The following is a 27,135-nucleotide window of genomic DNA, read 5'->3' on the forward strand; positions in this document are numbered from 1 at the left end:
CAGAGATTTTGTCATTTGGCCTAAAATGACAAACCACTGCAACCTTTTTTCTTGTCTATTATTTCTAGGCACAGCCTCTCAGCTGCACGTTAGACAGCATTGAAGAGTGACTGCCTGCCTTGCTCATCATATGATCCCCGGTCCATGACGTAGAGGAAGGAGACGCCATTAGACAGGGTGCGAGTGCGAGAGGCTAGGTTACAGAGAGGGTGGAGGAAGTCAATCAGGTTCAGTGTGAAAGACCGTCGTTTTTTTCTTCTAACGAGGGGAACAGTGTCCACATTTTTACTCTCTAATAATATACCCCCAACTGTCTCTAATGTGACTGGACCAAGGCGCTTACATTGGGCTAATTTGGTTACTTACTGAAGGATTTCTTCACCATGGCGGCTGGCGGAGCGGGAGGAAATAATAAAACATATTCTTTCAAGGTGGTTTTGTTAGGAGAGGGTTGTGTTGGCAAGACGTCACTCGTATTACGATATTGTGAAAATAAATTCAACGACAAACACATCACCACTCTCCAGGTACGTAACGTTAGCTAGGTTTACTGGCGAACCTCTTTCCATCTGCTTTTGTATTACTTGGCTTTTACTAACCATGCATTATGGTGCTAACTGGAAGTGTTTGAAGTCCAAACAGCAGCCAGCTACCTTGGATAATGTTTGAGCAATTATTTTCAAGTGTGTCACGGTTCACGTTCTGGTTGTAGCTTGCTAACGGTAGCTGATCATTGACTTGAAAATATTGTTTACCTTCTAACTCGTCGCCTGTCTTGTGTCGCATTTTCAGTTTAGAAGCTAGTCACATAACCACTCAGTATTCATCAGCAAACCCATTGTTTGTCTGGTGTTGAAACTGAGTTATTGCTGCTATCTGTTAAGCAGCACCAGTCACCAGTCTATTGGTGTCATCACAACATATCTTGGTTGACAACTGTTTGTGAAATAACGTTAACGTTACCCCTTCACGTACTCATCTCATTTAACGTTAGCTCGTTAGCTAGCTAGCTGTTGTAGTCACTGCCTGGTCAGATGTCGAGACTGTCAGGCATATCAAGTCTGTCTAGCTAGTATGCTAACCTGGTTTGCCAAATCAGTTTCTTTACCTCCACAATCAGCCCATATTTTCCCAGGTATATCTGGTTACCTGGTTTAAAGATACAAGCTGTGGAAATAGTGAGTCATTTAATGTATGTTGTCTAACCGATATCCAAATGGCCTAACTTCAATTCATATGGAGAAATCACAACAAAACCAGGAAGCCTGGCTCCTGTTCTCATTGGTGGAGCGTGGACCGTGGACCGTATGGTACTATGACACAGCATTTGAAGGAATGGAAGGTCAAGTTTCTGGCCTCTGCCTGATGTGAAGACTAGAGACTTTGTAGAGGAGACTAGCCACCGCGCGAGACCAGCTTGTCATCTCAGGTTCCCAGGAGCAGTTGCACAATCATTCCCAAAGGTTTGTTTTCTTACAGTCAGGCAGGACAAACAATTTTGTCTCGCAAGCAAATCAAGAGGACTATTCAAGTCAAAGGGATAATCTCTGCTCCAAAATGGTTCAGAAAGTGCAAAATAAGATAATAAGCCTATTTCACAGTGTCCAGGTGTCCGGCCTCGTTGATGTTAATGATGCCTTAATTGGCAGGGTAAAATGTCTTCCTGCTTTTGTCTTTCCTGTGGACTTTTCTTTTGCTGTCTATGGGACAGTGCTGTTCCACAGGAAGTTGATTTACACAGCGGCCCCATCTTGTGAAATGGGCTAGTTGCAGAATTGTAACGTCCAGGCCTAGAGATCAGACTATCGGGTCTCTCAGTACTGTGAGCGGGAGTGTATCTTGGGCTGTAGTAAAGATATTTGGGCCTATGTTTTTTCCTTGGTAGTCTTTTTGTCTGTCGGTGGTGCATTGTTTTGTAGTATAGTCTAACCCAAGTAGTGTTAATGTAGGTCAATTTATCCCAATCAAGACATGGTCTGAGAGATCTCTTGATGTACTCCATGGTTTCTTCCAGTCTTACCGACTGATGTCTGTGAATGTACACACGTTTTTTTAGCATGCAGTTTTGTCAGGTAACAAACTAGCCTATAGATGTATTGTGTATCATGTATGTATTGTGCATTTAGTGTGGTATTCTTGTGAATGTAGTGTACTAGTGCTATTGTGAAATAGGCCTGATATTTATCAAGTTTGTGAAATGAGGTGAAATTAAATACTATGCACACCAGATTTGTATGTTACCACTGTAGGTGTTCTTTAATGTACAAAAAGCTCTTAAGAGAAGCTGTAAAAATATGTATTTAGGTCTTTCTACTACTTCTATTACTCTTATACGTCATTAGGGATTATAGACTAACTATATGCCGATGAGGAATTATACACATCAGCATTCTTTCTGTATTTTCAACCATTTTATCGATGTAACAACTACACGATTAGATAATTGATAGATTAATCGACCATCAAAATAAACGTCAGTTGCAGCCCTAGTGTCCTGTCACAATTTCCATTGAAACTGCGCTGTAGTAAAAGTACTTCTCAGACCGAACATATTGTAACATGACCCAGTCGCACCAACGTGATTTTCATTCATATTTCATGGTCTGCCAGCCACGCTGCAAGGCCACACAAGTTTCATTTCTTCATCTGGGAGGAGCCACAGAGGTTTCTCAATCAGAATGAGAAATGGGCCTAATGCCACTGCGAGATCATCTGAGTGGTTTGAGACAGTGTGCCCACCCACCCCCCTTTTTTCCAATGACGTCTTGAAACTCCCTTTTGACATGTAGGCTACAGGTTGTATCGTTTTCGTTTTAAACCCGGAAATTCCCAGTAGGGCATTTCTGGGCTGTGTACAGGTGGGAAGGGTGCATGAAACTCACTGTTGCCCAAACCTCCGTTAACTTGACCTCATATTGTTCCCTTGCATGATGGTGGTTCATGTGGTAGCATACTGTTGCAACTTAGAACAGGTTCTCATGAACTTGAGAATATTCAACGCAGGTTCTGCATCACTGACATCAGAACAGTGCTTGGGTCTAAAATAGACTGGTGTTGAGAATAATTAGACCTCTTTTGTACTTATATTACAGTGGTTTATTGATTGATTTGATGCTTTATTGATCGAGAGGGAGCACTGGATGTTGTTTAAGGTTCAGACTAAACCTGCCTTTATAGAGTCACTTTATTACACAGATCCTGAGAATATGGTGGCTAATGAAGTAAATCAGGCATATTTGTTAGTGGTAAAAACTTGTCTGTGTTGAATTGGATTTGCTCAAGCCTGTTTTAGGGTAGGCTATTCTGTTGAGGATTTCATAGAAGGTACACTGTATGACACACACACACACACACACACACACACACATACATGGCAGGAGTCAAATCGCTTGGACTGGTAGCATTCCAGGATGCCCTTGAGTGACTTTCTCACCTCCAGAACTCATGGCAAGTTAACCCTGAGGGCCGGCGAGTAAACATTGTGCAGAAAAAGGCTCCATTGTCTCACGTGGGCAAATATAAACTGCCATTGTTTGCTTTAGACCAGGGAGTACTTTGATTGAATTAGACTAGTGAGTCTCTCCAATTTTCTCAGCCACACCTGACTCTGGCTTTTGGTTTTTATGTAGTGGCATGGTGCAATTTTTTTTTTTTTTTTAAACCGTCATGTCTGATTGCGAGGTGTGAGAGTGGTCTGCTTTTTCCTGTAATTGCATGCAAGCTTCTCCAAATGCCGAGAGGAAGCTGGCTGGGCAGGCATGAGGGGGGCGGGGGGACCCAGTCATGCCTTTTTAGACAGGAAGAAAATGGTTATTCGTGGTAACGTCAAATCATGTTCATGTCTGCTGCCACTGAGGTTTGCAGGCAGTGCCTTATCTCAGTCAGATTGAACTCTGTAATGTATCATGCTCCGGATGGCAAACCTGTCTCAACAAGGACACTGATTTACTAACAGCAAATTACCGACCAAGTGTGTGGGCCTGTTTCCAAAAAAGTAATTGTGCAACTACCTTGGTGACCGAGAGGGTTAGGCGGCCAGTCTTTTGAGAAACACTGGAAGCGCTTTCAGTTGTATTGTTGCACCATATAACGTGCTCTGTGGCCTGTGTTTCGATGTCAGCTCAGGCTTATAGTCTCTTATTTGAGCTTAATGTTAAGCAGTCCTTATGCAGGTTTACTCTGTAAAACTCTCTACTACCCATAGTGCACAAGACGGTGACTCAGGCTGCACTGCCAGTCGCTTCTTCCCCTGATGATGTCAGTGTTCCATACCGGAATTTAGAATGTTGGTGGATAAAGCCAAAACCAAATTGCCAGAACACAAACAAGCTCAAATAACAATAAAGGCATTGTTGTGATTAGGAAGGCCCTCACTGGTGATGGTCTTAGCGTTACAATGCTGTGGTAAAGGCCCAGTTTGCCACACTGCATACTATGCATTTTAAGTGAACCAATCATAAAGCATTGAAGAACATTTCCAGGTGTTGTAATGTTCAGTTTCAATTTCGTCACTCAGTAGGTGCTGAGGCTGCTGCTTTGTGTGTATTATCTGTGTGTGTGTGTGTGTGTGTGTGTGTGTGTGTGTGTAATTTATTATTGCACAGTGCACACTGTCATATTATTTAGAGAAGGCCTATGTGGTGATTTGTGTTGGCCTTTCCTATTTTTTCCCCTGGTTGGCCTGTTTGCTCAGAATTACCGTTAGGACGACTGATCATCACAAAGCATGACTTCCCTCCTCACAGCAGGAGGTTGCTTCCATCCACCTGGGTTAGCCTGATGAATCAGTGACCCAGCACACAGAGGTGAGCCAGCATTAAGCTTGGCTCTGCTGGCATTTTTCGCAATACATTCATCCAGCTAAATGAAACGTTTAGCAGTGGTTGTAGTTGTTAGCATTGTGGCCAATCTGAATGGAATGACGTCTTGTTTTGGGAGTGTTGCCATCTCCTTTTTTTTCTCTCTCTTGTGACAGTTAGCTCTTAACCCAAACAGCCCATCCCCTCTGTGACAGGGAGCTGGAAGAAGGGGGGGCATGTTTGCCGAATGCTGTCATCACCATGCTGTCATCACCATCTCCACCTGCGGAATTCTAGATATGACTTCATTAAGAACTTCTACTCATTTTTTCTTCCTGTGGACTGCCACCTCCACACTAGTCTCATTCTAGCCCCACCCACGTCTTCTTTCTAACTGGGGTTAATAATAGCTACTAACGACATGATCATGTGTTGGTGGAACAGCCCAAGCACGTCCAGTCATATCAAATGATTTCCAGTTAGGACCAGATTTGCTACTCACATGAGATTTCTTCTGAATAGCTTATAGTGTGTTGTTGATGTTCCAGGATGATTCTTGTGGAAACGGAACTGAACTTTGAGACCGCTGCGTTATGGATATGATTCTGTCAGGTTGCGTCGCTCTTGTATGTCATGTGATCTCTTACTTCTGGCAGCTGCTGTGGAGGGGCTTGATTTTGTTGTGTGTGCTTGTGAAGAACACAATCAATAACAGAGAATGGCAGGGCCTCACTTTAGAATATTAGCTGTTAATCTTTGTGCACGTGAATACTGTTTAACTTCTGGTGTAAATAATCTAAACATTTCACACAGTGGAATTTGGAATGTCAAACATCCCAAATCACTTCTGAATCTTAATCTCGCCTTAATCTGTCATGTTTTCCTTTGTGCTGGTTACACACACACACACACACACACACATTTTCCAGACTGTTTTTGCTCATTTTTAGATTTATGTTGGCCACTCTCTCTCTGTGATTTGAGGGAGAATCACAGCTTTGCATCATTATCGTCATTAAAGCATTACATTTGTATTCAACTCATTTCCTTGAAAAAGCCCATCCATTTTCCCTCAGTTATGAGTTTAGCACCAATTTCTCAAGTACGTGTTTCGTCTGAGTCTCTCCATAACAGCCTCCTGCTTGTCGTGTTCCTAGAATGTGTCACCATTGTTACAAGTTATCTGGAACATGGCACAATGGGAGTATATCCACCCAGGAGCCAAGGGACCGGTTATTAAATAAGTTGTTATGTTTAAGTTTTTTTTTTTCTGTGGACAGTAATTGCCTTCTGTTGTGGGATATGCAGAGGCGTATTGCTCTGCGATGTTAGTTGACTGTTGCTTGTTAGAGCAGCGGAGAAGAGACATCTGGGACTTATTTGCCACGCTGATGTGAGATTGCATTCACAGACCCGGGCCGAGCAGAGCAGAGCAAGCTACTCTTAATCCTGGCTCTCTCATAGCAGCCAGCCACACACCAGGAAGAAGCCAAGGCAGGAATAAGGCATACAGGCTAACAGCTGCTGATACAGTGGAATGGGTTGGGCCCAGATCTTGGTGAGGAGCTGTGCTGACTTTGTGCCGAATGTGGCCTGGATTGGTCTGTCTGAAGATCTAAGTAAACATCACGATTCACGTCAGACCTTCACGTCAGACTGTGTGTGTGTGTGTGTGTGTGGGTGTCGATGTGTGTGTGGGTGCCGGTGTGTGTGTGTGTGTGTGTGTGTGTGTGGGGGGGGGGGGTCTCGGTGAATGTAATTAACGGCTCGGCCAGGTCTCCCAGGTGGCGGCAGCTGCCGTGACGAGCGGGGTGAGATCACAGCTCCTCCATCAGAACTGCTATTTTGAGCCCACTCAAAGCTAGTGTGAAACAGCTAGAACACTTAGAAAAATTAGCTTAAACACTAGCTAGCTAACTGACTCCAAGTGAGTTATGCCTCAGAGGGTAGGGACTGTTTTATGGACACTGCTCTTAAAAGCTCAGAGAGTGATTCTCTCTGAAGTGATAAAAAAATGGTCTCGTAGATAAACCTTGAATGGCTCATATGGTCAGTATAAACCGTGTCAAGATTGCTATTGACACAAATCTGATATTGAAGATTTCTTGCTGAAGTGGCGTTGAATATGACTGGTTCTCTCAGCAAGAGGAGCAGCCACTCAGTGGAGCAGACGGGGGTTGGAGGGTGGGGTGGTTGAGTGGCTCACCTGGACTGACCCATAACTACTGCCTCTGGAAGAGAGGAGGGGGAGAGACACAAGAGAGCAGAGGCTCAGCCTGTGGCAGTCTGCCAGAGACTGTTCGAGAACGTGAGAGACTGCAAGAGAAAGACTAAGAGTGTGTGTAAGCAGGCCTCAGCTCAGGCCCAGAGCTGTCTGAGTCGACTCAACCTAATCATGTTTATGGACATGTGTGGTTGTGTTTGTAGCTGCAGCACTTGATTCAGAGATGTGTTCCTTTGCTTGCAGTCAGCTGTTTGGGAGCTTGATTTTTCAATCATACCCAAACACACACACATGCACACACACTGCTGACTATCCTCAGAGAGTGTGTGAATGATGAGCTGATGGCAGATGAAGCCATCAAACTGACAGCCTGGCCTTACCGCCCCCCCCCTCTCTCTCAGCGCTCTGGGAGCTCTGCACATGCACACTTTACCTCACACACAGAGGCAAACACTCATGCATGCTCCTTGCCTCACACACTTGCACTGCGCTCTCTCTATGCTCACACACACACACAGAAGACCAAGATTCCTCTGGCTTCTTCGATGATGAGAAAAGACAGATATTGCGTCCCGTGACCCTCTGGTAAGGAGAGGGACAACGTAAACATCCCCTTACATTCAAACACGTACAAAGAGACCAAGAGAAAAGTCAAGGAAGAAGAGAAACTGCATCACATGGAAAATAAAAAACACAATCTTCTTAGGACCTGTTATGACTGTGCAGTGTGATGCTGAGGACTTCAGAGAGGATCACTGTGAAAAGAGGAAGAGGAGACACGTGCGGGCCAGAGGGAGGAGGCCGGACCCAATGTCCCATGTCCTACTTCTACTTCTGTGGACCAACCGAGTGTCCTTGTTTTGCTGTTCTGGTAGCGAGTCTTGTGTGCAGTTGCATACCTCTCCAGCTACTCATTCACACACTAGCCTCATACCAGACCGCGCAAACCACACTGCATGCTCACACCGAGAAGCGGCAGACATATTTCTGGGGTGTCATCATATTCACAGACGGAGAGCCTGTGTTCACATTATAACCAAATGGAGAACGGTTTCCTGGCCTGGTAAATGCAAATGTGATTTCGAAGACCATGTCAGGAGCCAGGTGGTAAATAGGCCCTATAGATGCCAGTCCTCCCAAACCATGGGACTTCACTACATTTGCCTAAACCTAGATGCATATAGACTATGACTTGTAGTCACGTTCCATGTGAATTTGCACCTCAGGTGGTAGTCTCATTCTATATAAACCTAGCTCATAGCCAGGTGGTAGTCTCATTCTATATAAACCTAGCTCATAGCCAGGTCCGCCATTCCAAGCTCCTTTCCCAAGCACCGAAGGTGAACAGCCCAGTGTGTGTGTGTGTTCTTGACTGGCTATTTATGAGCTGTTGCACGTACACATGGACTCCTGGCCAGCGCAGTATGGAGTCCTTATGGTGGCTTAATACTAATGCCAGCTTAGGCGTCAGCAGTAGACGTGTGTGTGTGTGTGTGTGTGTGTGTTAAAGGTGGTGACTGGACTGAAAGCTTTTTTTCCCTGTATTTCATGTATTTGTCCTGTGGACATAATAGGTCATATGCCCCAGGTCATATGCCCCATATGCTCCAGTAGCCCGTCAAGCACTCTGTGTTTGTATGTGTAGATCTTAGAACGGAGCGCTCTAGAATCTTTGGTTAGGAGACTCAAGGTTTGGCTCTGGTCCAAGATGTCACAGCAGTAGACAATACAATCTACAACATATAGACAATGCACAATATATAGGTATTATAATATAGGCAACATAAAAATACAATATAGATGATATTCATACTCTGTATTCAAGATGATAAACTTCTAAATCTTCTAATAGGGGCTGACTTCCCTTCACAAAACCCCTGCGTCCAATATGGTCTGTTCATAATTCTGTTTCATTGATTTGGAAATACTTTTGGCATTATGAACCAGAGAGCTCCGCTTGGTGGAAATGGCAAAAGGTTCCAGCTGACGCAAGTAGAACCAGAGAGGGCAGACGCAGTGATCGGTTCTAGACGTCAGTGCTTCTGTCTCGCCTGCAGTCCCATTAATTCTGAGTGCTCTTTTGAAAAAGAGGAAAGCAAATCGGAACCACTGCACCTCCGCTCTGACGAGTATTAGATCTCCAGACAGATGATGTCGGCAAACGGAAAACGCTCGGCCTCTTTTGTGTTGGGAGTGAGAGATAGAGAAGAGGAAAGTGAGAGTGAAAGAGAGTGACGTGGCAGCTCCCCAAAGTCGGGAAGAGAAAGTGAAAATGAGAGCGAGGGAGAGAGAGAAAAGAAGACCAAGAGAAAGATGAAGAGGACAAACAAACACAGATGCTTGTGTGTGCCTCTCTCTTCCACTTTTGTGTGTGTGTGTGTGTGAGAGAGAGAGAAGACGGGCTCACGTTACCCTGAGGTTGGGGGTTAGTCTGCTGGGCCAGAATCCTTGCCAAGTGCGCAGTGACACCCAGACGAGGACAAATCAAAAACAGTCAGAGTAGTGAAAGGTGTGTAGTGCATATGGTGTCATCGTGTGGATAGTGTCTACTCAGCTCAGCTGTGAACGTTGCTGTATTGCTGGCCAGTTTTGCTCTTTGTTTTAGGTCAGTCCCTGCTTGTGGGTTCTGATGGGCTGGGCAGTTCTGAGCTATATGGGGCCATATGTGGTAAATAATCGTGTTTTCTCCTTCTCTTTTATTTCTTTCTCCAGGCGTCCTTTCTCACAAAGAAACTCAACATCACAGGGAAGAGAGTCAATCTCGCAATCTGGGTAAGGCCCTCTGCCGTCATGTCAGGCACCATCATGTCATGCCCCGACAACATCCCTCCGTCCTTTCTGTCTCTGTCTTTCCTTTTTCTCTGTTTCCCTCTCTTCCTCCCTCTTTCGCTCCCTCTCTCCCTCTCCCTCTCTCTGGTCATTGCCTTTGGCACTGACATACTCTCCTGGTGTGGGTTAGCCTCATGTGACTGTCTTATGTGTAAGCCCCCCTCCTTCCCCTCCAATAGTTCATAACATATCAGGTAATAACATATCAGGCATACTAATCTCTGATTACAGCGGACTTAAGTCTTAAAAAAAATGGCTTATTACATACTGGACTAGAGACCCAAGTGTCAATCACTGCAGAGAGAGAGAGAGAGAGAGAGAGAGAGAGAGAGAGAGAAAGAGAAATATATAGAGAGAGAGAAATAGAGAGAGAGAGAGAAAGAGAGAAATAGAGAGAGAGCGAGCATGCAAGAAGAGTTGGAAGAGGAGTTGGGTGGGAGAGAGGGCAGTGTTGCCTCTAGGCTGCTGGCCTGCCCATCCACAGGAACATATGGCTCCAGCCTGCACCCTGGCCCCTTCTCTTGCTATGCACACTACTCACCATACACACTATCCCTCAGTGTTTCATACACTCCCATTCTTTTGCAAGTACACACACACACACACACACACACTCTCAATATCAATCTCATACACTCACACACACTGACCCCCCCCCCATCGCTGGTCCAGCCAGCTTCATTTCATGAAATGAGCCACAGACAGACAGCCTAAACTGTGTTCCCAGAGACTGTTATCTGAGACTGATCCTGTTGCATCCAGCATGTTTGTTATGATGAGAACTACTGTTCTCTGGGCCAGGAAGCGCTCATTGTCTGTCAGCAGTGACTGGGGTCATGTGACAAGACAGCCAAGGGCGCACCCAGGGTCACGTGATGTCCTCCCATGCGCTCCTGTCAGACTCGTGCGAGCTTCGGTTGCATAACTGTGGTGCTGACCTCTGCACTCCGGCCCCTGCTTGACCTGTTAATCAGTGTCTCACCAACACTCGTGCACATTCAACCACTTCAGCTCTTTCACACACTCTCTTCCCCTTTCATATTACTCTCTCTCTCTCTCTCTCTCGCTCTGTTTTACTCTTTCCTTCTCTCTCTCTCTGTTTCACACTTTCTTTCCTTCTCTTTCTCCCTCTCTTTATCTCTATCTCTCTATCTCTCTATTCTCATTTTTCTCCTCACTTCTGCCCCCCTGTTGTCCTCTTCTCTATATTGCTCTTTCCCCTATTTCCCAAACTCTTCTCTCGTTTGCTCACTTTATTCTTTCATTTTTTGTTGTCCCCCTGCGGTTCTATTTCTCCAGCTCTCATTACTCCTCTCTCTCCCCTTGTTCTCCCAGGACACAGCTGGTCAGGAGAGGTTTCACGCACTAGGACCCATCTACTATAGAGACTCCAATGGGGCCATATTAGTATATGACATCACAGACGAGGACTCTTTCCAGAAGGTGAGCACTGGGAGCTTTGCTTTCAAATCAATAAAAAAAACAAAAGGACTGCCATATATGCATGTGTACGCATATATACATATGTACATACATACATGCATGCATACATGCATGCATACATACATACATACATACATAGGTGCATACATACAATGCATTTATTTAGTTTGTGGTTATTTTTAGTCTATTTATTAAAATTGTTCAAATAAAAGGTACCGGTAATTCAGAGAATACAAGGCACGATTATTGTTCATTGAACTATATTTTTTACTTCTACTATGACTATCAAACATTGTGAAATGCTGCTGCTGAAATGCTCCCATCATATAACATGTGCAATTGACTTTGTAAGTTTATTCCATGTTTTCTTTTCATAGGTGAAGAATTGGGTGAAAGAATTAAGGAAAATGTTGGGGAATGAAATTTGTTTATGTATAGTCGGTGAGTAATTGCACAAAAGTCCTGTCCCATCATTCCACCGTCCACCTCATGTTGAAGTAGACGCAGGCCAAAGAGCCCGCAGGAGAAGCGTTTGCCTGATAAACCCTCTCTGCTCAATCCATCAGTAGTGGTGTGCTCTCAGAGACCTTGGGCCTGTGTCCTGAGTCCCCTGTGTGTGTGTGTGTGTGTGTGTGTGTGTGTGTGTGTGTGTGTGTGTCAGTCACATGAGCCCGCACCCATAAGCTCTCAATTGATTTGAAAAACATCTCACTGCTTGTTCTCATGTGACAAGAGACTGGTGAATGAACTCACACACTTATTTGCATATGTCGTCACAGAACAGAGTGTATGTGTGTATACCATGCACATATGCATGTACACACACACACTGTGTGACAACATATGCAAATATGTGTGTGAGTTCACAGTATTTCATTTCATATATCTGCACGTCTGACCTCAGGGGATGGGTCCAGACCACTTCAGTGTTTCTATACAACTCAAGCATTGGTCTGAGAGTCTGATCCGGTCGCATCCATTATCAGTGTAGTTTCATCTTTATAAAGCAAGCTGACAAGATTCAACTGACTGTGAAGTGAATCTGCCCTTGGCCTAACAGCTGTTGAGTTTTGTGCCCTTTTGAAATGGTTAGCTCTACACTTATCTTAACAGCAAAGCACTGTTGTAAAGTCTCTGGTTATAACGAGGTATGGGTATTTTTCCATGAATGGGAACCATTGAGCAGAGTGGTATCATCTTTGATCTTTTCAGAGTTTATTTCACGAGACCTTTCTGCATGGTACATCATGATGTCTGGCTGGTCATGCTTTTATTTTTTATAAGTAGCTGTAGTAACATTTTTTGAAGCTGTGTGTGTGTGTGTGTGTGTGGAGGTACAGATGTTTCTGCTAGCATCATGATGATTAGGGGGATTTAATCAACACAGTTTGGTTGCTGTTTGGTTCAATGCAGTTTAAACCACATCTATACCATTTTACTAGTTGTAGTGGATATGTAAGTACGAGTAGGCAAAAATGGTTGATGCAGTAACTTAAAGGTCATTTGATATTGGATAACTGAGTGGAATTGAATGGTGGTCCTTTTTTGTCCCTCAGGTTGCCTGGTCATTTTGCTGCATACACCTCATATAATATCTACAAATCTGTTTTTGGCAGCTGATATTGACATGATGATATTCTCAAGTGCTGAGTCTCTTCTCTCTCTCTCATATGCACTCCCACGCTCAATTTCCTTCCTTCTCCTCCACCCTTCCTTACACTCTCTCCTCCTTTTTTACTCTCTTCCTCTGTCGATCTCTCTCTCTCTCTCTCTCTCTCCTTTGCCCCCTTTCACTCTGTAGGTAACAAAACAGACCTGGAAAAAGAGAGGCACGTGTCCTTGGAAGAAGCAGAAGGGTAGGTTAAATGACTCCTCATGTTTCAGACCGTGTGTGTGTGTGCTGTGGGCTTGTTCTGATGATCTGACGATTGTTTTCTGTAGGTATGCAGAGTCAGTTGGAGCCAAACACTATCATTCATCAGCCAAGTTAAATAAAGGCATTGAAGAACTCTTTCTCGACCTTTGTAAAAGTAAGCACTCCCAGTTTATATTTTGTCTCTAGTCCTCATATTCAGTCTGCTCTCTCTCACTCACACTACTGTTTTTAATATAATACTATACTAATACTTAATTTGAATTTGCTTTTGAGTCAACGAGGTGCAAATGCCTGCTAATGCTTGCCAAAGGCAGATGGTTGTGTCAGCAATGTCTCAGTAGTAGAAGTCTGGGCTTTGACGTTACTACAAATCTTCTTGAAGTTCCTCATTTTTCTGCCAGTCATACAATGTTTAGATGTACACTCGCTCTTAATCTGGTCACCCTGTGACAAGCAACAGTTGAAATTCAGTTGAACAGTAGTCACTATTGTTCAGTGGAGATCTCCATTCCAATGTGTGTGTGTGTGTGTGTGTGTGTGTGTGTGTGTGTGTGTGTCAGGAATGATGGACATGGCCCAAGCAGAGGAGCGGGCCAAGGGGAACGGCGCAAGTCAGTCGGGGAACGCGCGGAGAGGCGTCCAGATTGTCGACGACGAGCCACAGGCGGCCACGCCTGCGGGAGGTTGCTGCTCATCTGGCTAACGCCAAGTGTCCCATGCCCCCTCTCCCATCTTGCCCCCCTACCCCTACCTCCCCACTACCCCCCCCCCCCCCCCCCCCCAAACAAAAAAAAAAAAAACAGCCCCAGGACTGATTTATTCCCCTCTCCCCCACCCCAGTTGCCCCTTACCATGAAGACTGCAGCTGTCGGTGAGGCCCAGCCTCACCCAGCACCCAAGAAACACACACCTGGAGAAAACACCCAAGCTTCAGCATCTTCAGCCCCATCCACACACAGACACAGACACACACACACACACAGTACGCTACAGACTGTATAAGTGACAAACACAAGGAAGAAGAAAGAGAAGAGAAAGCAAGTGAAACGGTTATCAGGAAAAGAGAGAACGAATGAGTGAATGAGATGAGAGTGAGAGAGCGAGAGAGGATGTATGCCACTTTTGTGAAAGAGCAGGCGGAGTAAAATTGGTGCACTCCTAACAGAAAGACCTTTGTCATTCTTTACAAACACACATGCACACAATTAAATGCATATATCTACATACAGTTCATATACGCAGAAACACCATTCAGTTTCTATGAGGCTTTCTTACTTTAGCAAGGGTAAATGTCATGCATGTTGGATTGATTTTGTGTACAAGGCTTCATTGGTTTTACTTTTAAAACTACCACAACAACAAAAAAAAGATCTTTATTATTTAATAACTTATGTACCTGTTCTTCATGTCTGAGAACTATGTACTTGTGGTCTTCAGTGAGCTCTACAGATTCTTCTTCTTCAGTCTCTACTTTCTTCTCTTCTTTTTGTCTTTTAATTTCTTTTCTTTCGGGGTGAATTACGGCTTCTTGTGGGTGATTTGCACTGATCCATCTATGCTTATGTTATACTGAAACCCCTTGTTTGCCAGAATGTGTATGTAAAATTACCATGACAACAACAACGGAGGAAAAAAAAGACTTGTACAATACATATTGAATATTTTATCTGCTTTTACAAGCTTTGGGAAAACATTACACAGGTGTAGAAAAATGTACATTAGTCTTGTTAATGATAAAAAAAAATAACAATTGTGGGTGAAAGCACACTTTTTGTAATTGTAATTTTTTAACTGCTAGTGTCAAGTGTTTTCTTTTTTGTAATAGAACAATTATAACAATTTATAATGCTTAGGTGTGAAAGGCATTGTCATTATTTAAAAACAGAATACAAACCGAAACATAATCACTAAAGCCTGTGAAGTAAACTTCCATGCATCAGATAACATTATATTTCCATGTAGAGCCAGCTGCAGATATCAGTAGTCGATAACTTGCAAAACTTGTATGTTTATTTGAATAGGTCTTATATTTACAGTGACTTACAATGTGTGCTCTAGTTATTCTGAATAGTCCCTTTTGGGCGCATTTAATTTATCACTAAACTTTGGTCTTTCTAGGCTGACCTATAAAGCACATCAAGAGGTCGACTATTATGGCTATGCTGCTGAGATATTCATGTTTCAGACAAATCTTATTACAGGGACTCCACTGGTTGTATTATTCCATGGTTGATTTAGAAAAATGATAGTTCCTGGTCTACACAATATTCACTTAAGTCAAGAAGGCTACAGCGATTTTATCACGGAAAAAAAGGAAGGAAAATAATGCTTAGATGTACCTAAGGCTGTCTCTTTGAATTTATTAAGTTCCTCTGAGGTGTTAACATAATTTGTAATAAGTTAAGTGCTCTTTAGGGTGATAAGAAACCCCAGTGGTTCTTGTGTAAACTCCAAGATGTTTGCCTTTTAAAAAATACATGATGCTTTGAGAGTCGGCTCGTGTGTCCCCACAGCCTGAGAGGCTGGTATGTGAAAAGATCCTTTTAGGATGAAAGAAATGTGGTCTCTTCTCAGCAGATTATCCAATCACAGGCTACTTAAGGCCATGAATAGCTCCCACTAGCCCTCTGGAATTGGCGCTACAATTAGTAGTTTCCTCAACTCAGTGTGTATGTGTGTGTGCATTTGGAAAAGGTTGGGGGTAGAGTGAGAAAGATTGTTGGATATGTTGCCATGTTGAAGGATTGCACAAAATCTCTGTCATTAAATGACATCCAAAAAGGGGTTTAGGGCAGAGTGACGGAGATGGGGAAATCACCCACACATTCGGGGCTAGGCACGTCCCAGTCAAATCATCATCCTCATCTTGGTGTTGCCTGTCAACCTTATGATCCTGTATTGCTTCTATCCATGCAGCAAAGCTGTAGTGCGCACTCACCCAGATTTGTTGCTGAAGTGTCCTTCAGCACGGACAATATGACACTGTGTAAAGGTATGTTCTGATGATTCTCTGCAATCTTAGCAGAAGAGCTACAGCCAGGGGGGCACTCATCCTTCACATGCTCCTGGAAGAGAAAGAGGGGGTAAAGAAGGGTCACAGGTGGGTTGGCGTTTACATAAATATATGAGAGAGGGGCTCAAGGGCTGATATACCTACGGTGAAAAAAATGCTATTAACTGATCTTTATTTATTGATCTCACACAGGAAAATTAAAGACAGAAAACCACTGTCTGTTCACTCAGGTCATTTCAATTAAATGCATTTTTGAATAGCATAAAACAAATGACCCTATAAATATATCCACCCTTTTGACATGATCCCTTTTCTTGAAATGAAGACTTCAGCCGTGAGCCCCCTGCTGTGCAGCCCTTGGCAAGTCCAGGGAGACCCCCCCATAAGAAGCTGTCCCAGACAACGTCTCCCACCCACAAGCTTGGGGGGTCTGTGTCAGCCAGCGCTCGGCAAGAGAAGGAGAAGGGCCTCATGAGGCTCGTGCTCTCCCACACTGTCTGTCTGCAGTGAGGTGAATGCTAATGCAGCCTCCTGCTGAGCACACTTTGCATGCAGTGTGTGCTGACTAACCTTATTCAAACAACCCACAGACAGACACTGCAGCACTTTCAGTGGGATTTGCATGGATAAGACAGCTAGAGGTGTATAGTGTAACACACACTTCCACAGAGGAATAAGCTTTATTTTGATTGGGCACTGTTGCCTAATATCGTATCGGTTTCATGAAGATTGTGGGTGTATGCTATATAACACAAAGAGGATCTGTACAGGACCATCAGATTCATTGATCTGTGCTTTCAGTTTACAAAGTGACAGCACAGCAGTATATCAGCATTCAGCCTCCCTCTCTTATACGAAATGGAACATAAAACATTAACCTTTTAAAAACAGATCACTGCTCCACCAAACTAACAGTATTGCATTGAATGACTTGAGTTCAGCTGGACAGGTGTTTTGTTGTATACTATAAAGACAGTCTGAGGAATCAAGTAATTTTACATCATAGAGTAGTTCTCCACCTGATGGCGCTGTGTTCCCCTTTAAAAACACAACACAAGTATATCAATGGTGCATTTTCTCCACACTAATGTGCTGTAGGAAGATGTAACTGTGCCTTTAATCACACAGTTGATGGATGTGTGAAATATTTGTTATTAAACTGAGTTAAATTGCTGTTTATCACATGTGATGTGATGCAAGTGTGAATAAAAATAAACGTGAAAGTACATATAAAATAATCTGATGCTGCTTATACAATGCCGTGAGCCTTTTTTCTTGGTTTTATATAAAATCTCAAGATATATTGGCATGAAATAAATACCTTGTGTTCTTTATTATCTTAATAAACTTGCCTTGCCTTTCCTTGCCATCATGTGTACCAGTTTTAGTCTTTCTTCTGTTCCTTTAACTATTAGTTGGTAACACCTAATTATAATCAATAATGGCATCTCTGTGTAATTCACCTCCGTGAATAATTTGTCATCTGGAACTCAAGGTATTCAACTCAGGGTTCAATACTCATGCAAATAATATATTTGAGCTTTTCATCATCATTTTCATTTATTTGTAATCTTAGCAGAAAAATATCAGAATACAGGTATAAATGTTCACAATGATAACACTCATTGGGCAAATAGGTGTTTTTACATATGAACACTTTTACACCCCACTATGTGTGTTCATAACCTGAATTATTTGACACTTTATGACACTACAAAGTTATTGAAATAGTTTCTCAATTGACGTGAATAATCATATGTAAGAAATATTAATGAACGAATTATTAAAGATTTATACACCCCTGTACCTAATCCAGTGTAACAATTATAAAAAAAGTCTTAATCTCATTTCAGGTAGTCATTGTCATTCTGCAGGTGTCCCGCTTTGATGGAGTCCGTCACCCATGTCTGTTCAACAATCTTAAACTTCTTTTTAAACAGTCTTCGAAGCACTCTAAATTCCAGTATTCTTGTCTCTTCGGCAACAATGACATGAGACACACCTTCTAGAAGCTTCTGCTCCACAGTGCCCCCATGGAATCGGAACTCAAGTGCACATGTATCCAAGCAAGATCCAATGATAACACTCTTAGGATCTTTAATGTCAGTGCAGCGATCAATGTAGGCTGTAAAAGGCCTAAACATACTGGTTGGTAAATCTTCCCAGCCATACTTCTCTTGCACATCACCTACACTAAGTTCTTGTAGGTTTGAGGTGGAGATCCTGCTAAACACCTCCCTTAGTTGCTGTGTATCTGTGTCCACAAAGTAGCTGTCACCATAAGCGTCATACTCCTGAGCAAAGTGCTCCCGCGTGGATGGGGACATGTGAATCATGTGCCTTGGTTGCCATGGCACCACCTGTTTCTGGTCCAGACATTCTAGAAGCCAACTGGCCCAGACAACATCATGCTGGTCAGAAGAGATGAGGTTCTTTACCCGCATGTTCTCCACCCCTGCAATAATGCAGTATGTGTCCTTCCCTGGATTTTGCACAATGATTCCACCACAACGCGCCACACCCCTCTCCAGCTCGGCCTTGGAGTGTTCCTCAGTCCCATTAATCACACAAAACTCTACATCTTCAAACATGTCAGTTTCTTTCGAAATGGCTGACAAGTCCTGAGATCTAAAATGGTCAATAATGCCTACCTGCTTCTTGGGCTTGGGAACAATCTTCTTTCGTTTTTTTGCATCAGGTTGTCCTTCCTGAATATGAAAGTGCCTGGAGGCCAGTTTTCCTGAAGCTTTACATCGATATTGACTCAGCTCATCCAAAGTCATGCATTGGTGCCACTCCTTATCTTCCCGGATCTTCTCAATACGAGGGAAGCGAAGTGTACAGTTAGTCTTGTACATATCGCTGCTCACAATCTCTGCTGCTTTGACTTGAATGATAACAGACTTGCTCGGTTCAATGTACACCTCAGGTTTCTCAGTGGCACACAAGATGGCTGCTGGTGGATCACTTTTTCGGTACACCTTCCAATGTTTTGCCAACTTCAGACCAAGGTCATACAGCTCCTTCATAGTGTAGCCAGAGCCAATCCGGCACAGAGTATGGAAGACTGATGGCTTCTCACCTGCAGGGGGTGTTTCTGCTACAGCACACAGGAAATGGGACATCATTCCTCCTCGTCTGCCTTTACCCCAGTAACCACCGACTATTAACAAGTCCAGCTCATCCATCAGGCCATCTACATACTCCGGCTTGATTTTCAGCCATCCCTCCCCCCGCTTGTCTGGTTTGTAGATCGACAAAGGGTCTTTGACCATGATGCCTTCTTCACGATTGTCAATGGCTTCGTTGAGTGCATTAACTACCTCCTGTGTGGTTCTGGCCTCGACTCTGGAGACTAGCTGGATCCGACCTTTCACCGGTGTAACAACGGTCGGAAGAATCTCTTGACGCTTTTTCAATGGCTCATTTGCAAATTTCTGGTCATTGAGGAGTAGGATGTCAAAGACACAGAAGCAAGTTTGTAACTCGGAGTCCTCCATTAACCTCTTGATGTCAAATTTGCTACCTTTTTGCGTCATTGTCTCAGTTGTTGGGTTGTAGGCCATCATCTCACCATCCAGGATACACTGCACTACATGAGGCTTAAAAACATTGTGAATGAAAGGTGTGAGGGAGCCCTCAAGTGGTGAAGTACCAAACTGTTGAGAGTACTCAAAGGAGTTTCGTGTGTAATATTTATAAACGTCTCCATCTTTGTGCAGCTGGATGCGTTCTCCATCAAGCTTCGTCTCAATGAAGAGCATTTTGCCTGCAATCTGTTTTTCCACCTGCTTGATGTTGGTAACAGCTGCCAGCATTGGCTTAAAGGCAGAGAAGAGTCCAATAGAGACCTCACTCAAGGACACCGTTGGGTCATGGAGCTGCTTACACACCTTGTTCAAGTCAGTGGTTACATTGTAGAGCTCGGGGCCATCTCTATGGAAGGCCTGAAGCACCGTTTCCTTGCTGACCCCAAGCTTCATGTCTTTCAAGATCATACGGATCAGCCACTTCTGCTCCAAAGCAGAACTCTGGGTGATCAGATGGAGGAGGTTCTTCTTCACCTGGTCTTTCTGCTTTTTGGCATTGTGTATTGCGACAGAATCCAGAAAGTCATTCACTTGCTTTATTGTTAGTTCCCCCTCGCTATCACAGCGTTTCTTTAAGACAAAGTATGCCATGCCCGCAAAATCCCCACTCTCTTCCTGGGAAGTTGTCGGAGCACGGTAGTTGAGAAGTTTTTTTGCCTCTGGCCCATTCTGTGGAAGACCCAAAACGTCGATGTAGAGCTTTGCCAACATATTCTCCTTGATTCCGTAAGCCATCCTCTCCCGTTCAAAAGAAGGGACAATGAGCCGCATAGCAGGGTAGAATGAGTCACCAGTCTCATCTTTTGCTTTATGAAGGGCAGCGTGGAATTTTCTCCATGAATCCATGAAGTCCTGCAAAAATTTTACTTTGTCTGGTCGTGTTCTTGCTCTCTGGATCTTTTCAAGAGTAGAACACAGGTGAATGAATGGGACATGGCCCGCCACAGAATCCACTGGACTTGAGTTCTCTTCCATATTTGGATACTACCTGCAAGGATACCCAATAAAGGTAGTTGTATGTTAATAGAAGAGATTAAACACCAGTAAACCATTAATGAATAAGAAAAATACTAGAATTAAGTAATGCTATTGTATTCAATAAAGTAGGCCTATAGTTAGTTTAGTTCGCCAACAGCTGCTGCTCATGCAAACGGAAAAGTCCCACAAGGAGATCTTTTCACCATTTTCAACTGTTTTATAGAGCAAATCAATCAAGAGAAAATTCATGGCAGAAGATTTTTGGAACAGGTGCGAAAATAAACACGGAAGTCTCCATGTTGTCGACCCCCTATGCCATCCCCTTTTACTTTATATTACTACACATTAATTCAAAATGGTTGCTAACCTGACAACTTAATGTATCATTTGCCCCGTCTTTGCTCGGCACAAAATACACCCCACAAATGACTTCAATAGATGAGCATGGGCAATGGCATAAACACGAAGAGGGGACATCTTTTAAAACGTTCAAAATGCATTGTTTGGACATATCTTTGCTAACTTGATAATGGCGAAAGCAAAGAGTATACAATTCATTGATGTTACCAAAACAAACGGCTAAATACACATCCGAAAATAAGATGAGACAGATTTGTTGCTCACGCGTGACAAAAGTATCTCACCCAGTCCTGCGTAGTGGTCAGGGCTTTGACAGATTCCTTTGAAAAGCAGGCTAGGTCATTTCAATTTGCTGATCAGTCTAAAAAACAGTAAGACATCAGAGCCCGTCTACGGGCATTAGACATTCTCTGAAGACATGTTCGCTCATGTCCACCACTGTATTTCTTCCTCTTTCGTTGGGTTGATTTGCTTGTCAACTTGCAATCCAGGAGCATTGCCGCCATCTTCTGGGCTGAGGTGGGAATATCTTTGGAACACCAAAGTTTAGTGGCAAAAAGGAGGGGTACTAAATCCTAGCTGATGCAAGCCGAGTTTCTCTCACAAATAACAAATCAGCCTTAATATTTGATACTGTCTTAGATACATTCAGAAGACTACTTTGAGTAAACTCGTTTTTGCAACTTTTACTAGATTCTCCCTTTTTTCATAGTATTCCCATATTGTAAAAAACATACCAAACAATGCTTGAAATGTGTGTGTGTGTGGGGGGGGGTGCACGTACTCATAGTTTAGCACACATATATTGATCACTGATCAGTCTATCGATATCGGCAAGCATTCTACAGTGAATAAAATATACTGTAGAGATACAGTTGATAAGTTGATAACTGTTGATAATCACAACATATGTCCAACATTCAAACAGCTGACTGTGCTGATGAGAACAGGAGAGCATATGCTTCAGAAAAAGGGTTTGCTTTGATAGTTGATCACAGAAAGGTCACTTAGGTAAGATAAAATAACTTAAGCCTAGGAAGGGCAATTAATGGTAGAGTTACCAAAACCAAATCTCGTTCAATGCATTTTATTCATGAGTCGAGTCTTTCTGCATTTGTTATAGTTTGGAGAACCTACACAAAGAAATGAATGCAGTGACTATCCCCACAAAATCAAGACAGTCTGATCATCTCTACAGATCATTTCTCTTTTACACTTCCTTGGGTAGCAGCAAATTAAGTGTCCAAAAAAAAAAATCCAGTGCCCATCTAGAGGGAAGGAAAATTGCAGTGTGCCATCTTAACTTTGGGTTGAAAACACATCTTCTCCAGGGCCTCACACACTCACAGGGGGCAGAAAAGGCTGTGAGGGGTCTTCACTCAAAGGTTGTTTCAGGCCAAATGCAGCTTTTACCCACTCACAAACCATTCATCACAGCAACTAGCAATTAGAACTGATAGTCCAAGTCTTGTAGGTTTCAAATGACATGCATGTGATGCATAAGATTACTCCCTTGAGTACTCCATGAACAATTTAACTGCGTGCGTATATTAGTATAACACAATGAGCACAGTATTTCTCATGTTCTGGTTTCGTAATTGGGTGGTGTTAAACCTCTACATGTTCATAATTGGCCTTGTGGTTCGAACACCATCCCCTTTATGGAACGGGTATAGAGTTTGAGGCAGAAAGGCTAGGTTCAAAGAAAGCGGATAACCACCGTAGCAATACCAATTACTCCACAGAGTGAGTGTAGGGTTCTTGAAGCCCGTTCAAAAAAAAAAGAAAGCCTAAGCATGTGGAGCTTGCTTCGTAGAACACCCCTCAAGTAACGTTTTGCATTTAATTTGGGTAACAGGATCACCTTTGCACATTAGAAATCTGAGACAAAGAACTGTTAATTTGAGTATTTTATTAATAAACAGAAGACCAAATAATCAGCTTAGCGCTTTCCTCCAACGCGAGGAGCATTGATTTTCATTGGTTTGGCAATCTTCTGCTTGGGTGCAGCCTTGGTGGGGGCCTAGGAAGAGGAAAGGGACAAAGACACAGACAATTGGAATTAAAATCAGACAAAGAAAAATCAAATTGCCCACACACTAAAACATAAATTCTATAATTCTTGTTGCGTCTCTAATCAAACTAAGCACCCATGGCATTATGGGTACGAAGTGTAGACATCATAGAGCTTTTCTCTATGCCCCTTATGACACAGTATCGACCAAGAGACGTCGGACTGCAACGCCTCAAGGGGCAATTTGATCAATCAAAAAGGCATTCAATCACTTGAGCATGCATGCGTATGTATACACACACACAATATTATATATACACAATGTTACAATCCTACAGGCCCTCACCATCAGTTAAGACAGTGAATAAAGTTTTGCTTTATGGCAGGCCACTCTGAATATGCCGGTAGAAACAAAAGCTGTACAAACACCACAACCCCGAAGATCGAGATGCTCACACTGCCAACATGAATACAAAACTGAACACCACAGCCATGTGCTCAAGACATTCCTCTCATCCAAACACATCACCATCTAGTGCATTTGCTTTAGAGCGGCCTCTTTATTTGAATGCTCTGATGACAGTCTTTATAACTAACAGTGAACTAACAACTAATAGTACCACTCTGGAGTGCGTTTCCCAAAACCATAGTTGCTAACCTGTTAGCTTAGTTGGTTGGCAATGGGAAACTTAGGTAGCATGAACTTAGGTAGCATGATTAAAAGCGAGCGCCAAGATTAAGACAATCATGTTTAGTCATCTGCCACTAGAATGTACATGGTACCAAATTCAAATTGCAATTGAACTCCAGTACAAGTAAAAACAATTAAACACAGATGCATATAAATCCACAGTTATAATCTACCTTTGCACTTGCAGTTGAAGGCTTCTTTGTTGCCTGCTTGGCCTTCTTGGCCTCCTTGGCAGCTCTGTGAGACAAAACCAAGACATTAAAATACCAGATACGGAATTTGACAGATTTTACTAGATTTATACACAGGGTTAACACACCTTGTCAAATTACAGCATTTCAACACTTCCTGGCTCCACAGAAAGAAATCCCTCGAGGAATAAATTAATGAGTGCGCAAATGCTTTGCCAAAGTTTTGCACTGCCGCTTTGGAGCATTAAAATGTACTTATCATTCAGTTTTCTGTAACCATCTGTTGTCTTTCCTTGTCAAAACAAATGTATATCAATATACTAAAATGTGTTGCCCATCCCAATAAAGCAACAAGTGAGAGTAGGCTACAGCCTATCACAAAAACTCTGATGAGGTTTACATGCCACTGTATAGGCATAAAGCTGCTAGCGGAGGTTAAACAGTAGGAAAAACGTTATTCAAACCTCAGCCTATCTGGATGCTAGAGGTCAGGAACCTGATGTAAAAACCTGTCTTGGTCTCAAATAGGGTGCCAGGAAGTTGGTGTGGGCAGGAGGGATGCCACAGTACATTGTACACTCTTAAACTGAACAGTGCCATCCCCCTACAGTTGGATACTTGCCCCCCCCAAAAATACTTAAATTGTAGATTTCTTGTTGCGTCTCTGATCAAACTAAGCACCCATGGCATTATGGGTACAAAGTGTAGACATCATAGAGCTTTTCTCTATGCCCCTTATGACACAGTATCGACCAAGTGACGTCGGACTGCAACGCCTCAAGGGGCAATTCGACCATTCAATCACTTGTATACATCTCTACATGCTCAGAGGGACTCGGCACACAATTGAGTTGAGAGCCGTCAGTTGGTTTCACTCAGTTAGGAACCTTCCGGAGCAAAAAAGACTATTTGAATCCTGTCATGGACTTCAGCCCCATGTGAGCGCTCACCTAATTGCCTGTTCCCTCTGGGCCTTGCGAACTTCAGGCTTCTGATTCCTCTTGGCCAGGATTTCAGCCAGGGAGGCACCGGTGATGGCCCTCTGGAACTTCACTGCCCGACGGGTGCGCTTCTTCGCCACATCTTCCTATAAAAACACAGGACAAGCGTGTCTCATAACAGCATCTCGACAACAAGCAGTGTTGCTTTGTGTCAGGAAGTAGCTGTGGCCCCCTTAATGTCAATTGAAACATCCAGCAACTCATTTTTAACAACATTAACATGTTAATCATAAAGCAGTTTTTTACTTTTGTAAACAGCACAGCCACACCCACTTTGAGCACAGTTGGCTAGATCATCCTTAACCGCCAGTTTAGAAGGCCAATTCGTCATCTCAACGCGCCACTTTAGTATGTCTGTGTGGCTGACAACAGTTGCGCGGTTTACAAAAGCAATAGCTTTATGCATGAGAACCCTGATAAAGGTTTAACATCCATTGATGGCTCATCTTCAACAATATTACCATTTTATAATCAACCTACTTTGATAGAAAAAAAATTGATTCTCACTTATGTAAAGGGTCATCGCACACTCAAAAACTTCCCAACGCACAACATTTTATCTGACCAAAGTCTCAGTTCTCACATACACCTTTATCAGAGTCATAACAACAAACAGTCAAACAAAATCAAATTCACTACCTATTAAAAACTTTAGATGACTTCTTGTTGCGTCTATGGATCAAACTAAGCACCCATGGCATTACAGGTGCCAAGTGTAGACATCATAGACCTTTTCTATATGCCCCTTATGACACAGTATCGACCAAAAGACGTCGGACTGCAACGCCTCAAGGGGCAATTTAATCAATTGAAAAAGATACATACATGTACACACACACACCCATGTATTTAGGATGACCTCACAAAATGTGCCCATTAAACATGGTGTAGTGTGTAGGAAGTGGCTGTGTAAACATTCAGTGGTGACCCATTTTCAACATTTACATATTACAATCAGACTAAGGATAATGACTAAAACAAAAGCCGTAAAGAAACACCAAAACATTGGTCAAATACAATAACTGTGCATCGGAAGTTTGAGTGTGCGGCAACACTTCTCTTTGGTTTAAGCCTTTAATTCGTTGGTCCACTCCTCAACCAGGTGTGTATTTCTCAATGTTTTGGACAGAAATTTACAATGTGACAAAAGGCATTTAAGAAGCAAAAAGACAGAACTTACAGACTGGCCTTTCTTGTGCTTACGCCTGTACAGAACAGTCCAGTTTATCTGCCTGGGGTTCCTCTTGGCCAGGAAAGCAGATTCACACTTTGCATTCAGGAACTGGAAAACCTGACAATATGAACAAACAATGTCAACAAACATACCTGATACAATGGACTCCGCTATCCAACAGTTGTCCCCCAAACATAGCCTACTGCCTTGTAGAACATTAATTGAATGAACCTGAGAATTCCAATTAAGCTACAGTAGTACATTACGCCGATAGCAGAGCTAGCCTGTTTTTCCAGCAAACCGAGACCTATACGCACAAATACATAAATCACTAGATATGTAGTCTTAGCAGAAAATAGTTGCTGCACGACAAATGCCATTAATTTCTGAGGATTTTGTTCAATTCAATGACTAGACAGAACGCCAAATGGCAGCTGCCGGATGAATTTAGCCAATAGAAGCTACCTTTAGCCAATAGCCAACATAGTTATCTTGAGTAAAGTTAAAGTGAGACCAGAGACATTACACACAGACAGAGCATGTATTACCCCAATTATGAATCAGTCCCGTAGATATTATTAATCGACACTTAAATTTAGTAACGTTGCAATGCTGTAGTTAGCTTACCTTCCCGTCAATCCTGGCATACCGTCGGCCATGACCGGGGTAGATCTTGTAACCACTGAAGCTGCAGAGCTCGACCCTGTATTGAAAAAATATTGGATACTTAATAAGATATTCAATGAACAAAATAGTCAGATGACCATTATTTGATGTGAAACGAACTGTAAGACATACGATGTTGATGGATACGGAGCTATGTACTCACTTCATGGCGGCGACTCGGGGAGAGAAAGAAAGAAAGCATTATGGGTAGTCGCGTTATATTCACGTCTGAACTGTGAACTCGTGCGTCATTTTGTAGTTCTGCAGAAAGGGTCTCTGTGGCTTG

General features: G+C 43.0%; 3 protein-coding genes and 3 non-coding genes across 6 annotated transcripts; 1 reads left to right on the forward strand and 5 right to left on the reverse strand.

Annotated features, from left to right (window-relative positions):
- The first annotated feature begins 164 nt into the window (after positions 1 to 164).
- Positions 165 to 13,934, forward strand: rab21 (RAB21, member RAS oncogene family). Its single transcript, XM_076303496.1, has 7 exons — positions 165 to 527; positions 9,736 to 9,795; positions 11,188 to 11,295; positions 11,673 to 11,736; positions 13,097 to 13,151; positions 13,237 to 13,325; positions 13,732 to 13,934. The coding sequence occupies exons 1-7, from the start codon at positions 384 to 386 to the stop codon at positions 13,872 to 13,874; spliced, it is 663 nt and encodes a 220-aa protein (XP_076159611.1). The 5' UTR covers positions 165 to 383; the 3' UTR covers positions 13,875 to 13,934.
- A 3,564-nt stretch (positions 13,935 to 17,498) lies between these two features.
- On the reverse strand, positions 17,499 to 21,534 carry lig4 (ligase IV, DNA, ATP-dependent). Its single transcript, XM_076303497.1, has 2 exons — positions 21,397 to 21,534; positions 17,499 to 20,762 (listed from the first exon to the last, which is right to left on the reverse strand). The coding sequence occupies exon 2, from the start codon at positions 20,747 to 20,749 to the stop codon at positions 18,029 to 18,031; it is 2,721 nt and encodes a 906-aa protein (XP_076159612.1). The 5' UTR covers positions 20,750 to 20,762; positions 21,397 to 21,534; the 3' UTR covers positions 17,499 to 18,028.
- A 1,470-nt stretch (positions 21,535 to 23,004) lies between these two features.
- Positions 23,005 to 27,050, reverse strand: LOC143142545 (large ribosomal subunit protein eL24). Its single transcript, XM_076303498.1, has 6 exons — positions 27,013 to 27,050; positions 26,811 to 26,886; positions 26,190 to 26,300; positions 24,959 to 25,095; positions 23,991 to 24,054; positions 23,005 to 23,135 (listed from the first exon to the last, which is right to left on the reverse strand). The coding sequence occupies exons 1-6, from the start codon at positions 27,015 to 27,017 to the stop codon at positions 23,055 to 23,057; spliced, it is 474 nt and encodes a 157-aa protein (XP_076159613.1). The 5' UTR covers positions 27,018 to 27,050; the 3' UTR covers positions 23,005 to 23,054.
- On the reverse strand, positions 23,234 to 23,370 carry LOC143142738 (small nucleolar RNA SNORA17). Its single transcript, XR_012990978.1, has one exon. It is a non-coding gene; the product is annotated as a small nucleolar RNA SNORA17 (small nucleolar RNA).
- On the reverse strand, positions 24,661 to 24,797 carry LOC143142737 (small nucleolar RNA SNORA17). The gene has a single exon (XR_012990977.1). It is a non-coding gene; the product is annotated as a small nucleolar RNA SNORA17 (small nucleolar RNA).
- On the reverse strand, positions 25,674 to 25,809 carry LOC143142736 (small nucleolar RNA SNORA17). Its single transcript, XR_012990976.1, has one exon. It is a non-coding gene; the product is annotated as a small nucleolar RNA SNORA17 (small nucleolar RNA).
- Positions 27,051 to 27,135: the final 85 nt, after the last annotated feature.

This window comes from Alosa pseudoharengus, unplaced genomic scaffold (genome assembly GCF_046254945.1).
Source record: "Alosa pseudoharengus isolate Yale_2024_CS ecotype anadromous, Long Island Sound unplaced genomic scaffold, YU_APseudo_1.1 YU_APseudo_1.1_scf_24, whole genome shotgun sequence".
NCBI classification, from domain to species: Eukaryota; Metazoa; Chordata; class Actinopteri; order Clupeiformes; family Clupeidae; genus Alosa; species Alosa pseudoharengus.

What these genes read in the sequence shown, in the direction of transcription:
- LOC143142545 (XM_076303498.1), bottom strand. An exon ending in ATGCCAGGATTGACGGGAAG is followed by an intron (nt 26,301 to 26,810) that starts GTAAGCTAACTA and finishes TCATATTGTCAG; the next exon opens with GTTTTCCAGTTCCTGAATGC. An exon ending in AGCACAAGAAAGGCCAGTCT is followed by an intron (nt 25,096 to 26,189) that starts GTAAGTTCTGTC and finishes GTGTTTTTATAG; the next exon opens with GAAGATGTGGCGAAGAAGCG.
- lig4 (XM_076303497.1), bottom strand. Translation starts at nt 20,749, where the DNA reads ATGGAAGAGAACTCAAGTCCAGTGGATTCTGTGGCGGGCCATGTCCCA.
- rab21 (XM_076303496.1), top strand. Translation starts at nt 384, where the DNA reads ATGGCGGCTGGCGGAGCGGGAGGAAATAATAAAACATATTCTTTCAAG. An exon ending in GAGTCAATCTCGCAATCTGG is followed by an intron (nt 9,796 to 11,187) that starts GTAAGGCCCTCT and finishes TTGTTCTCCCAG; the next exon opens with GACACAGCTGGTCAGGAGAG. An exon ending in ACGAGGACTCTTTCCAGAAG is followed by an intron (nt 11,296 to 11,672) that starts GTGAGCACTGGG and finishes TTCTTTTCATAG; the next exon opens with GTGAAGAATTGGGTGAAAGA.